This window comes from Solanum dulcamara, chromosome 6, assembly GCF_947179165.1.
Source record: "Solanum dulcamara chromosome 6, daSolDulc1.2, whole genome shotgun sequence".
NCBI classification, from domain to species: Eukaryota; Viridiplantae; Streptophyta; class Magnoliopsida; order Solanales; family Solanaceae; genus Solanum; species Solanum dulcamara.
In genome coordinates, this window is record NC_077242.1 from 26779539 (window position 1) to 26793506 (window position 13968).

At 36.7% G+C, this 13968-nt stretch overlaps 2 protein-coding genes across 4 annotated transcripts; both read left to right on the forward strand.

Moving 5' to 3' along the window:
* Positions 1-289: 289 nt before the first annotated feature.
* LOC129893303 (omega-amidase, chloroplastic-like) lies at positions 290-11560 on the forward strand. Of its 3 annotated transcripts, XM_055968813.1 has the most exons (11): positions 295-655; positions 2039-2155; positions 2809-3033; positions 3231-3324; positions 3766-3840; positions 4288-4366; positions 4713-4848; positions 9450-9494; positions 10168-10248; positions 10537-10619; positions 10903-11560. In XM_055968813.1, the coding sequence occupies exons 1-11, from the start codon at positions 434-436 to the stop codon at positions 10988-10990; spliced, it is 1245 nt and encodes a 414-aa protein (XP_055824788.1). In that variant the 5' UTR covers positions 295-433; the 3' UTR covers positions 10991-11560. The 3 variants fall into 3 exon arrangements, with proteins under 3 accessions (XP_055824790.1, XP_055824788.1, XP_055824789.1); XM_055968814.1 differs by lacking the exon at positions 9450-9494 and having other exon boundaries at positions 296-655; XM_055968815.1 differs by lacking the exons at positions 10537-10619; positions 10903-11560 and having other exon boundaries at positions 290-655; positions 9450-9465.
* A 122-nt stretch (positions 11561-11682) lies between these two features.
* LOC129893305 (protein BIG GRAIN 1-like A) lies at positions 11683-13644 on the forward strand. The gene has a single exon (XM_055968816.1). The coding sequence runs from the start codon at positions 12401-12403 to the stop codon at positions 13538-13540; it is 1140 nt and encodes a 379-aa protein (XP_055824791.1). The 5' UTR covers positions 11683-12400; the 3' UTR covers positions 13541-13644.
* The last annotated feature ends 324 nt before the right edge of the window (positions 13645-13968 follow it).

A 13968-nucleotide genomic window follows, 5' to 3' on the forward strand; every position in this document is an offset into this window, starting at 1 on the left:
GGATAACAATGTATCTATTAATTTGGACATTTGAAATGGTGACCTTTGGAGTAATTTTTCTCGGCCTATAAATAGAGATATCATTTATCAATGTAAGATACACTTGTTATCAAAAAATGTTCATATCACCTAGAAAATATATACATATATAAATATAAGTAGTTCATGAATAAACTAAATTAACAATCCACTAGTTCAATGCATTTATAACAAATATCAACTTTTTAAAAATTTAAAATAAAATCAACCCCCAAAATATTGTAATATATTTAATTAATTCGCTTGGATTTTGAATTGATTTTTCAGCAACACTGATTCAAGTAGGGAGAGAGGACATACTGAAAGTATTCAAGAAATGATTGGGCCTTCATTGGCATCCGTCCAAAGAAAAGGGACTGAAGAATTGTACAAGTAAACGCACGGAGCTCTGAAAATGAAGGCCACAGGGATCTCAAGATTATGCCACCTTCCCACTACCAAACCCTCTCTCTCTTTCAGATTTTGCTCTAATTCTATTATTCATCGCACCTCCTTCCACAATAATAAGACAAACTTCCCCAAGTTTCTGCTTTCTGCAACTATGGAAGCTTCCTTCAAGCCCGAGGAGGCTAGGGTTCCTGCAGCGCTTCCCTTGCCTACTACTCCTCTCACCAAGGCAGCTTCCTCACTTATACTTTGTATTTCTGCATATTGGATCATCAAGTTGCTAAATTCGGGCATTTTTCAATTCATCCTCATAGTGTTTCCTATATTTGAATTGGTTAGCATTGCAAAATGATTTTAATCTTTTCATGGTTATAAATCACTTATACAGAAAAAAAAATTATGTGAAATTTCCTTATATCTATATAGTCAAAAGTAGGAGAAATTTTAACGACTCATAAAGCTTTAGAAATGTGATCTTTTTCCAATTTATTGACTGCCCATAGCCAAACGAATCATGGTGTTATGTGTAGACATTCCTTTTCACATTGAGTATTACTCTCAGTTGTTTTTCTCATTTTCCTTTTAGAAGCTTCATTTGCTTGTCAATAATTTGAGGTTGCTTAATGTTTTCGTTACCCTACTTTTCTAATAACCCTATGGTCCCTGCCTAAGTTGCTCGACTCTTCACTTTCGGTGCCGCACCTGTGTCTACACGACATGGTGTGGAATCCGTACCGGATTTGGTCAACCGATTTTGGGTACTTTGACCAAAATAAACGGAGAAATCGAAACATATACAGTGATTATTGCAATAAAAACAAAAGCTAAGGTGAAATTAAAGAATATGAAGTACTTAACAATAACAACATACCCAGTGAAATCCCACAAGTAGTGTCTGGAGAGGGTAGAGTGTATCCAAATGTTACCACTACCTCGTGAAGGTAGAGAGATTGTTTCCGAAAGACCCTCAGCTCGAGTACAGCAAATCCAAGTACACAGAAGAAGAAAATAGTGTAGAAAACATAACAGAACCCGGTGAACCAACAAAATAGTGTGACCATCGAAACAAAGTAAACAACTAAAATATGCGAGATATCAAAACTAAGAACTACAATAATACCAGGTGATATCACGTAGCAAAAGTCAAAGACTACATATATAGGCTAATACGACAATCGACACGGTGCTCTATAGAAATTTTATATCAGTCCTTTTCCTTATAGTATCACATTTTGATATTCTTCTCTTGATCAATATTTTTTCTCATAATACCTTGTAAGCCTTCCACATGATATAGACACATAACTCTATTTTTAGATATTTGAATTATTTTTAGCCGAATCTCCACACCCGTAGTTGTACCTAGATCCGTACTCCAAATCATAAAATTTATATCATGAAGCCGACCTCTAGATCCTCATCCATATCGAACACCCTCACCCGAGTCCGAGCAACTTAGGTTCCTGCATTTAGCTGTCTTTTCTGTGCTGAAGCTTATATTGAACTTAAAAAGATTGTTTAACTTCCTATAGAGAGGAACTTTTGGTTGCATGTTTATCTTTCTGTGGTGTAGATCTACTTTATGATGTCATAATTTTTATTTGTGCATCAGTTCAAGATTGCTCTTTGCCAGTTATCTGTAACTACCGACAAAGAGAGAAACATTGCTCATGCTCAGGAGGTAATAGAAGATGCTGCAGACAAGGGTGCTCAGCTTATTCTTCTTCCTGTAAGTTTCTGTTATTTTCTGAAAATGGTGGCTGAATTATCTCAATGCAGTCGTCTCTCTGTACTCCAGAAAGGTGGAGACAATTTTTGTTACAATAGGCTATCTACATTTTATCTGTTCTTTACCAACAAGATTCATCACTGTGATGCACATGGTTTATGAGAGACTTAGAGTTATTTGGTATCAGAATTCCACGAATAATGGGCTTATAATTCATGTCTGAACTAAATTATGGTATTAAGTGTTTCAAAATATGAAAGCATAAGAAATAGAATCTATCTCCATCATTAATCTTTTCCACATTAACTATTTCCTTGTTGCTTGTCCTTCTTACTAAAAAATGGGCCTATAATTCATGTCTGAACTAAATTATTAATTTGCTTGCTGAATGTATATAAATTCTTAATTGTCTACTTTCCTGTTGTTTGTTTGGTTATTTTAGATCTACTTGGATGCATCTCTTTGTATTTGAGTGCACTGAGAGATTTCTATGATGTTTATTTGACACTGTTCTAACTCACGATATGAATGCCCTCATTCTGTCTCACTATTGGTTACATTCAATAGCTTGCTTCCATTAGTCTCTCTTTTACTCTTTGCTTCTTGTTTCAAAGTGAATCTTAAATTAACACAATTGCTTCCTGCTATGACAGGAAATATGGAATAGTCCATATTCCAATGACAGTTTTCCTGTATATGCAGAGGACATTGATGCTGGTGGAGATGCGTCTCCTTCAACTAGGATGTTATCTGAAGTTTCTCGGAGTCTAAAGATTACAATTATTGGTGGCTCTATACCTGAACGCAGTGGTGATAAATTATATAACAGTTGTTGTGTCTTTGGCACAGATGGAAAGCTTTTGGCCAAGCATAGGAAGGTCTGCATATTTTCTTTCTCATTTGGAAAGAGTTATAAGAGAAACACTCTAAGAAGAAAGATGCTTTTTGACACGGGTGTGCTGTCCAATTATGTTCATTATATCTACTATTTCTCATAAATTTATTTAATTGCATGTTTGGAATTCTTGAGCCTTAGTGGTTTAACTAATTCCATTAGAAAGCAATGCTTTTGCAGATACATCTCTTTGACATTGACATTCCAGGAAAGATGACTTTCAAAGAATCAATGACCCTAACAGCTGGAACGAGACCTACTATTGTAGACACGGGTTTGACAAGCTTTCTACTGATCTAAGATTTACATTGTTCACCTATTAAGTATGCTATATAAAATTTGGGGCGACAAGTTGGTTATGTCCTTGTTTGACTAGTTTAAATAAAAAGTTTGAGGTATTCTGATATAGGAGGAAAGTTGCAACTTTTTTCCAAGTCTGATGGTGAGTCTCAATCTAGTAATCAGCATCTTTTGTACTCGAACAAAAACTAAAAGTAACCAGCATCTGCTGTTCATATTTTAGTGGTATCCGCCTTTGAAGATATCTTGTTAGCTGCATCTATTCACTTGGGAAGATGCACAGCATATTGCCAGCGTTTTTCTCTTTTTCTGAAATTAGTTAATGAAGATGTGCTAATATTTCTATAATCTTATACCAAAGTACTTGCGGCCATTCAGTAGAGCTACCTTAAGTAACTAGGAATTCCATATGCAGAGGTTGGACGCATTGGTATTGGTATATGCTATGACATTCGCTTCCAAGAACTGGCTGCTATCTATGCTGCTAGAGGTATTAGTTATCTACTTCTCTATTTGTCTTATAGAAATATTTAACTTACATATCTTCTCTCTGTGCAAGGCTGTTACTCTCTCTGTTATGTAATGTTCATCCAGAAGACCCACCCTTTCTACCTTCTCCTTTTCTTCTGAACTTTTGGAGACTCCAAGTTAAAGTCTTCACTTCTGAGACATTGGAAGATTGTAGGTTTTGTAATCGGAAATGGAAACTTTGGCAAGTTAAAGACAGTTGAAATACTATGCAGAATATGTGGGTCATCATATTCTCTACATCATTAAAATGGACTTACCCTGCGCACAATTTATTCCTGATATAGAGGAATTGTATTCCTGTCTCATCTATATTTTGCAAATGGAAGTAAATAGGCTACTTTATGTCTGATTTAACCTGCCGTTATGAGCTAATTTCTATTAACTACTGTTTTTTCCTGCACGTTAGGTGCTCATCTGCTTTGTTATCCTGGTGCCTTTAACATGACCACCGGTCCACTGCATTGGGAGTTGTTGCAACGGGCGAGGTAGTGATGAGTTTAGTACTAGACAAGTAACTAACTGTTAGTCTATTCTATCATGTAATAAAGGCTGATTCCACATAACCTGTGCTAATGTGTTACTAGGGGTGCTCTGGTTCCTTTATATCATTAGTTACAAAATATCATTGGGGGCAATCTTTGTGATCTTCTCTTTTGATGGTTAAGCCTTCTTAAATTATAAAAGGAGCTGTCAAATATTGAGGTTCATCTTAGTTTCTGGGAGGAATCAAATATGTAAATACCAGCTCATATTCTAGACAAATGAAATCAGAGTGGGATATTTATCATTTCACGTTCTGCATAGTTTGTTTGTTTATATGTCTTAGTGCAGAGATATTGAATCAAATCACAGAGTAATCCCCAGTGTTGTGAAAGGCGATTGCCTCATCGCCATTGGTGCGAGGCAAGGCGACTCTTCATCGCTTATTAGCTTTGTGGCGAGGCGATCTTCAAACGGCAACACCATGGTGAGAAAGGCTTCACCTTTTGTATTTTATTTTTAAAAAAAAAGCGACCAATTTAGGGGCTTGAAGGTTAAAAGGTAATTTTAGTGTTTTCTTTTCAAATTTGCACAGTTGCACTCTTAGACTGCGACTGTGACTCTAACCACTCGACTTCTCCGTGATCAGAAGACTTTTCCAGCGACTCCAAAGTCCAACCAATTCCTCTTTTCTTCTTCAGATCTTCTTCCTCTGACTTCAGAATTACTTCTACCTCTGTGTCACGCCCCGGGAGGGTACCCTAGACGTAACCGGCACTCAGAAACCATTTCTGGCTCCCAAGCGAACCACATAGCCTGATCACACATCTGTTCATTCATTCAATCAGCGGAAGACAAAAGAATAAAGAGAATATTCGGTGGGCAACTCAAACATCAGTCTAACTTTAAGAATAAAGGCCATGGGCCAACAAATCAACTCTAATATTTGTCATTTTAAATAGTTCGACAAGAATAATTTAAGGAAAGAAATACTCAATCGACGCATCACTATCTAGTCTATGAAGCCTCTATCACTACTATCTAATTGGTGCCAATGACATGTTCATGGCTACCTCAAATCAAAATGAAAAGGGCTAACTCAATGCAAGAATACACAGACGGTGTCCTCCGAATGTAGGGGAGGACTCACCAATACGCTGAGTGCGAATAGATCCCCAATGATGCTTCTATTGACGCTCTCATAAACCTGTCTCTGCATCATGAAACGATGCAGGCCAAATGGCATCAGTACGTGGAATGTACTGGTATGTAAAATGACAGAATGAAACATACCTCGAGGAAGAATAACATCGGTCCACATATCTCAAATCAGAAAGATAAGAGGGACTCAAATAAAGCATCGTAAATCTAAAGTAAGGATACAGTTTAGACAGAGACCAATCATATACCATACAATCCAATCCAATCATGTATAATACAGTTCAATCAAATCATTTACAATTCGATCCCTTTCAATCATGTACAATCCGATTATATACACTCAACTCAACAATCAACTCAACAATCAACTCAATAATCAAATCCAATCTAGTCACATACCATTCTATTCAATCCAATCACAATTCATCTACTCCAATCCGACCGTATACAATCTACTCAACATTCAACTCAACAATCAGCTCAAAGGACTCAACTCAGTTAAATATGCAAATTAAATTATGCAACGTTTTACAATTCAACTCAAAGGACTCAACTCAATAAATATGAAACAACTCACTCAAGCGTCCTAAGTCTAACAAGAAATAGTTTAGACAGGACTAACTCATAAGCATATAGAAACTCACTCAACTCAACTGACTCAGAGTACTATCAAGACCTAAATGGGAGTTTCTCTTATCCGACAACTATCACCTATGAGCCAGTGATAGTACAACAATCAGACGTCGTTGCCACGTCCGTCCATGCCTTGCCAGGGCATGAACGCCTCCCTAATCATGGATACCATCGATTAGTCAAGTCCTATCATTTCAGGACAATAAAAATGGGAAACATCCGACTTTAACGATTCGATCCCACGGGAAGCATCCGACTTTAACGGTTCCATCCCTACCTACGTTGGCGGCGTAGTTTCGGGGGTTTGAGTATGGACTGTACTCTCACCCGCCTCGGTGCTCGATACTCCTCCCATGACTCCATGCTCATAAAACTTCCTCCAATCATCTCAAACAAGCCCTCACGGCTAGTTTCATGTGGAACGTTACCACCTCATCAACTCTGTTCTCATTTCAACTCAATTAAGTCATAATGGCAAGTCTCATTGGACTCCTTTCAAAACTCAACTCAAATCATCAAACTCTTCTCTTTAAAACTTGTACAATCTCAACTCGATGAATGCAAAAAATATTATGTATATTAAAACATAATTTTTAACCCCTCAACTCAAACTCAAAATAGATACTTAAATGTAAAAATACTCAACTCATTTAAAGGCTCCTCATACTCAACTCATACTTAAACTCCTTTATAAATCAAAGATGAAACTAATAATTCTTTAGACTCAAAGTAGTGTATAAATAGTTCATGCAAAAAGGTTCATAAATAATTTATTTAAAGCTCCTCCTCAAAAGATCATTTATTTTCAAAATATTCCTAAGACTCCAATCAACTCAAATTATGCACATCATATACCACAAAATCACATTAGACTCCAATCCACTTCATCACACAACATCCTCATCAACATAACCTCTTCATTTACATCATCGTCAAATATCATCATTCACATCATCACCAAACATCATCATCACATCATCATCATATATCATCATTCACATCATCATCAAACATTATCATCACATCATTGTCAAATATCATCATCACATCAATCGTCAAACATCTACTTTAAAATCCTTATTTTAGTTCTATGTTCATTTTATAGAAACAAAAGGACATTCTTAACTATCTAATTCATTCTTTTTATTCCAATCAATACATATATATACACAACTATCCATCTCAACCTCAAGACATTTATAACAAGAAATCTTATCTTGGGTTCATGTGAATGAAACATGAATCCATACTCTCAACAAAACTCAACTCAAGAGTATCGTCAACATCTATACACAAGGATACATTTATAATCAATAATATGAAAGATAATTATTTAGTAACTCAAATCATTAAAAACATCAATCAACCAATAATATCTAAAAACATTCTATAGTTTAGAAAAACTTTCAAGAAAACCTTCTTAGAAGGTTCAACTCTTTCACAACTCCTATCCAACATATCTAGGGGCATATGGAAGAACTAAATCCATATTTTAGGTTAGCCTTACATACCTTGTTTGAAGACTTTGAAGGAACTTGATGTTAGGTCTTCAATGGAAGACTTGAATCCTTGAAACTCTTGAAGGCACCCTTTGTTGGAGGTGGATTTGGAGAAGAAGAAGAAGAAGAGAGGGAAAATATTTAGGGCTTTTTAGAGAGAGAGGGGAGCTGAAAATAATGGTCCAAAATGCTCAAGGATGGTGTATATATAATTTGGAAAAAGTCCAAGTTGCCCCTCTTCCAAAAATCTGGAAATTTGGGCAAAAGTCTTGCTGGCGCTATAGTGGCGCGTCGCGCCACTGCAGCGCCAAGCCAAAAATAGGCTTAAAACCCTGCACACCTAATAGTGGCGCGTCGCGCCAAGCCCCAAACTACTAAGGCTGTTTTCTGGCGCTATAGTGGCGTGGGGCGCCACTAGAGCGCCAAGCCTGAATTTCGCCCAGGCCTGAATATTCCTGCAGTACTAGTCCGTAGTAAAATGGTCATAACTTTTGACTCCGAACTTCAAATATTGCAATCTCGGTGGCGTTGGAAAGAAGACTCAAAGACCTTTAATTTGGTAGGTCGTGGTCCACCCAGTTCTTTATATCCTAGGAGATATGGTCGTTTGAAGTTGACCCTTATACTAACTCGTCCGAAAACTTAATCGATTGGAGTTCTTTGGACTCGACTTGGTGTTAGAGATCCCTTATGACCCCTAAACACATCTAACACACTTCAAATACTTAGGAATTAATCCTAACTCACATGTAGAATTACAAGTCCTCCGGCCCGAGTCTACCCACACGTGAAGAAATATTTGATTATTTGCGAAAAAATTTCCGGGGTGTCACACTCTGATTTTTTTCTCACTGTTTTGACTTTGGGTCTGTTTTTTTTCTCATTCAAGTTCTAGACTTTTACTATCTACTATCTATTTTCAGTTTTTGTTTTGAAATAGTTGCTAATATGTTATTGCTATCGAGATTTTGATTATTTAAATATGCAGTTAAATATTTTAATTTTTTGGTATTAATTGGCGCCGGCACTTCAAAAAGGCGAGTGCCTCGCCACTCGCCTCGCCTTGTGCCGAGGCAGACCCTTGTCACCTTTTGCCGTCCAAAACACTGGTCATGCCTATAGACCACTTTTTCTTGATTCCTCCGACAGTGGAGAAAACAAGGGTGTCTTGTAATTTAAGAGTCTACTTTGCACCTTTCAACAAATTGTTACTGATGGTTATTGCTGACCATGTGCTCTACTTGATATCGTATTGACTTTTATCATGGAGAACATTTACGGCACATGCTATAGTGATTCCTGTACTAGGTTAAGTTACAGCTAAGTTGTGGAAGTTGATGGATGTATATAGATTTGCAAGTCCATATGAGTTTATGTTAGGATTTAGTAGTTTCATTTTAATTGTTCTTCCAATTGTCTTTTATGTTTCTTTGCTACGTTTTAGATGCCAAAAATGTGCTACTTTTTCTTTTATAGTTTGTCACTCCTTAATTTCACTTTTAAAATACTCACTAATCTACTTAGGTTTCAGGTGGGAAAATACTCAACTCTATAAGAGCAAAGATAAATCATTGAATTAGGACCAGAGGGACTAGTCCTATTAAAAGGCTTTGGCTCCTTCTTGATGCATTGAAATTTGGAGACCCTATAATCTTTCAAATCCTAGGAAGACTTGTTTGCTTGCATTTTTCGTTTGTATACATATGCAGTCAAGTTTTAATGAAGTCTGAATAATAATATGATTTACATGCACATAGAGAATAACTAGTAACATCTATGTTACTTGGTCCTGCAGGGCTGCAGATTGCCAGGTACAATACTGATACCTATATGCTCCAATGTACTCTTCTGCATTACTGTATTTTCCTTTCCATAGGTGATTTTATTATGCTTTACTTGACCTGATGGTCTATTGGAAACAACCTCTCTACCTTCACAAGGTAGGAGTAAGGTTGCGTACACCACCCTTCCTAGACCCCAATTGTGGGATTACACTAGGTATGTTGTACTTTTGGAGGACTGATCTTTGACAGTGTTAGTTGCGTTGTTTCTTTAAACGTCTCCAAATTTGTATATGTATGCGCTGCATTATTTGGTGTTGAAGATTATACTGAATTTTGTCTGTGGTTGGAACCTGTAAGTTCTCTTGTCCATGTAATCCTTTATGGATTGCATGGACGATTTCAATAATTCTTGGTTTTCCAAAATTGAAGATACTGTACTTACCCTGTTAGATGAGCCTAAGAGGTGCTTCTTTGATGTCAAAGTTCTTTTTGTTTTTCCTCTTCTTTGTCATGTATAGTTGACAGTAGGAATCATGTTATATAGTATCTTAGTATTACTCTACTTCATATAAGCATCAATTTAAATGTAGCACTTCTCTTTTTGTCCATACAAAACTTAAATTTCTGAGTTGAGCACAATTTCTTCCGAATCTCATGGCTAGCGCCTAGCTGATTGTATTTACTACTCCAACGATCTGATCTTATTTGTTGTGCACATACTCCTGTCAGTTGTATATAGCAACTTGTTCACCCGCCAGAGACAGTGGTTCTAGATATGTAGCTTGGGGACACTATACTCTTGTTGGACCGGTGAGTATTTGACGTCTGACGTGGCTTATTTCAAAGATCTTTTAATTAACATTTTACTTATGTCACTTTAAAGAAGAAACAAGAATTATCTCAAACCATTTACTAACGAGCTGATTAATGGTGGAAAAGAAATATTGGAAACAATCATGTTTTGTAGAAGTGGCTTCAACTGTTGCTAAATATCATATGCTTAACCGACATACCCAAATCCCTCTCAAACCCCTCTCCCCGCCAAAAAAACAAAGAAAGAGGGGGAAAAAAGGGATCTAAAGAAACTCAATCTTGCAGTTTGGAGAAGTGCTTGTGAAAACAGAACATGAGGAGACTACACTAATAGCAGAGATTGATTATTCAGTAATTGAGCAGAGAAGGTGAGTTCCTCCTGTACCTCCAGATTAGTTTTCGATTGAATATGTATTCACATTGTATGTGTTCAATTGTTTGTTCATTGGTTTGCTGCATTTTATTTCAATATTTGTCATCCTAAAATGAATTTTTGATGGTTAATGTGTCCTCCTTTTCTCTTGGATGGAGGGTAAATATAAACAGTTCTCACAGTCATGGTCCTTTGTTCATGTTTAGAGCTTATCTAGAAGATATGGTTCTTCTTCTTCTGGCCCATATATATACTCAAACTCCTATTTCGATGTGCAGAACATACCTTCCATTTCAAAAACAAAGGCGGGGTGATTTGTACCAGTTAGTTGATGTTGACAGATTGAACTCCACAGGGGCCAACTGAGGTGCATTCCATATTGCACAGGAATGAAATAATCTAGAATTAATCGGTGATGAAGAGAGTGACCCATTGAATGCCTAAAATGGCACGATTGCATATTTGTGCTTACAATGATCTCTGCAGTGCTCAATTATATGGCTCATTTCTCTTCTGAAGTCGTTACTGCCTCCAAATCACTACCCCTTAGATTTTGCCTGGACTGATGCACCATTGTGATGTGTGCGAAACTGCAATAAAGACTCATTTCTTTTTTGATTTCTTTTCTAGTTTCTTTCTTTTGAAAATTGAGAAATTCCTTGTTCGTCAGCTGGTCCAATTCTAGTTGGTGCACTGGTTTGCAACTAGGGTGAGCATGGGTCCTCCCCTCTACCCTTGTCGAAGATACCATGCTTTAGTCTCAAGTTTCTTTTTGGTTGGTTTAGTTGAAATTTGACCTAAGTCATTAAAGTTTTCCACAGAATTCACCTAGATAGTTTAACTACAATTAGTATCTATTGAACACCTAAACTATTCAAAATGTGTACTTAATAAACACACAAAACGTTGATATGGCAAAAAAAAAAATGTGCCTCACTTTTGAGACCTTATTTTTCGGGGGCCTAAAGCCATGGTTTCAGTGGCTTTAGGTTTGAGCTGTCCCCTGGTGACACATGGCGTCATTTTATTCAATGTTTTTGCGTAGTATCAACAATTGAGATACATGCATCATTTTAGGGTTGAAATGTTTAATAGAAATAAATGTGTAAGGTGTCTATGTGAATTTCGCAGACAACTCTTAGATAACCTAATGATCAACAATCTCTTTCAACCCATTTTGGCTTTTCCTCCAGTCGAGTATACTACTGCAACAGCAACATGACTTCTACCAAGGGGGTAATTTTCACATTATATCTAGTACTTTTTTGAGCAAATTTCCTTTTCTCATTGGCCTTATATCTCCTCTATCAAAATAATTGGTAAAAAAAAACAAAACGTGTGGTATGTCATGATACTGCTGGTAGAAGTTTAGCAGTATGCTCATTTATATTCCACCCCTGCAGCTTGGAGATACAAGTGCTACTGAAATAATAATAACAGCCTCTGGAGAAAGAAGTATTTGAATATTGAGCAATCAACACTTTTTGTGGTTTATAATAATAAAATGAATAATAATAGGCAGAAGTAGACTGACAGTAAAGGAAACTCAACAGCACTTACTTAGCCATTCTGGCAGAATCACACGCACGCGCGCTCACTAAGCTTCCCCTCTTTTTATATAAATGATGCATCCCTTACTTCCTAGTCAGAAGCATCAACCACAAGCTCCCACTTCCCCTTTCACATTTTTTTCATTTTGCTTTTATTCATCTTTCTCAGTTGGTTAAACTCTGTTTTGTTACTCTCATTTTATTTGTTAATCCAGAGAAAAGAAAAATGTATTCATGGGAAAAGCCGATAATACGACCTCAGCAAAGGCGGAAGACACCATCGTTTTCTTCCTCTCTGTTGGAAGCCATTTACCATTCGATCGATGAATCCAAAGAAGAAGACGAAGAAAAACGTCAAGAAGAGAAGCATGTTCCGAATAAAAGGAACAACGATGAAGAAGAAATTGTGAGCCTTCGACGTGCAATCTTGATTGAGAAATGGATGGAAAGTTACAAGTATACTCAAAGCTCAGGACACTTCAGTTCAGATTCAAGCTCATCAACAGACTCAAGCATGTTTTCTTCCTCAGAAACTGATCAGTCAGCTTCAAAATCATCACTTCTTCACACATTGCCAAAACCAACAAGACAAGTTCTAGGAAGGTCACAGAAGGTTGTTACATTCTCTGCAGAGACAACTCCAAAATGTGAAGGAGGAAGATTCATGAGAACAAAATCTAGAGCCTTGAAGATTTATGGTGACTTGAAAAAGGTCAAACAACCTATTTCACCAGGTGGGAAAATCGCAAACTTCTTGAATTCGATATTCAATTCGAGGAACATGAAGAAAAATAATCACGAAGGTCTGGAAGATTGGAGTTCAGTGAGGAAATCAAGATCAGTGAATGACTCAACTACTGTGACATGTTCTTTGGCTACAAGATCTTCTTGCTTGAACAAAACCCCTTCTTTGAGAGGCAATAAATTGAAAAGGTCAGTGAGATTTTGCCCTGTAAGTGTAATTGTTGATGAAGATTGTCAACCATGTGGTCACAAGAGCATATACAAGAATGAAGATTTTCAACCATGTGGTCACAAGAGCATATACAAGAATGAAGATTGTCAACCATGTGGTCACAAGAGCATATACAAGAATGAAGAACCAAGAATTCCAAAAGCGGGGTGGAGCTTCAGAAAATTGGAGGGGAAGCATATGAACAAGCAGCAATACAGAGGATTTTACCAAAGGGAAGATGAAGAAGAGGAAGAAGAAGATGATGGTAGGAGTTGTGCAAGTTCTGATCTTTTTGAACTTGAGAACATAGGCATGATTGGTCATGTTCATGCAATTAGAGATGGCTTGCCTGTGTATGGAACCACTAGTTTTAAAATGAATCAAGCCATTGCTCGGGGTTTAGTTATGTGATCATGCATGTAACATTTCATTAGATCATCAATGTAAAACGCTTAAAATTTTGAGTGGTTAATTTGTTTTCTTGTGCTAGGTTTTTCTCCATCTTTGTGTCATATTTCAGACTTACTCTTGCCTTATTTTCTTCTTTACTGTGACTTAATGGTAAGTATTCTTACATTCTTGATCAAATTTCTCAAGTTCAAGTTTTGAATATGAAGTCGTCATTGATAGGCACTTTACCATGGGAACTTTTCAACACAAGTATCGAAAATCAGATGAAAAATTTTAGAAGAAAAAAAAAGCAACATAAAAGGCTAATTGGAATGGTAATGAAGGACACAAGAATTGATAATTAGAGGCAGATCCGGAATAGAGTCTGGGTTCATATTGATTATAATTTTACTATATGTACGATTTTTTTTTCTTTTGTATATATTTAC

Bases quoted from the DNA above. Each gene is read 5' to 3' on its own strand.
- LOC129893305 (XM_055968816.1), top strand. From the start codon at position 12,401: ATGTATTCATGGGAAAAGCCGATAATACGACCTCAGCAAAGGCGGAAG.
- LOC129893303 (XM_055968813.1), top strand. From the start codon at position 434: ATGAAGGCCACAGGGATCTCAAGATTATGCCACCTTCCCACTACCAAA. The intron at 3,325-3,765 runs GTTTGACAAGCT...TTCCATATGCAG, and splicing joins ACCTACTATTGTAGACACGG to AGGTTGGACGCATTGGTATT. The intron at 4,849-9,449 runs GTGAGAAAGGCT...TTGGTCCTGCAG, and splicing joins CTTCAAACGGCAACACCATG to GGCTGCAGATTGCCAGGTAC.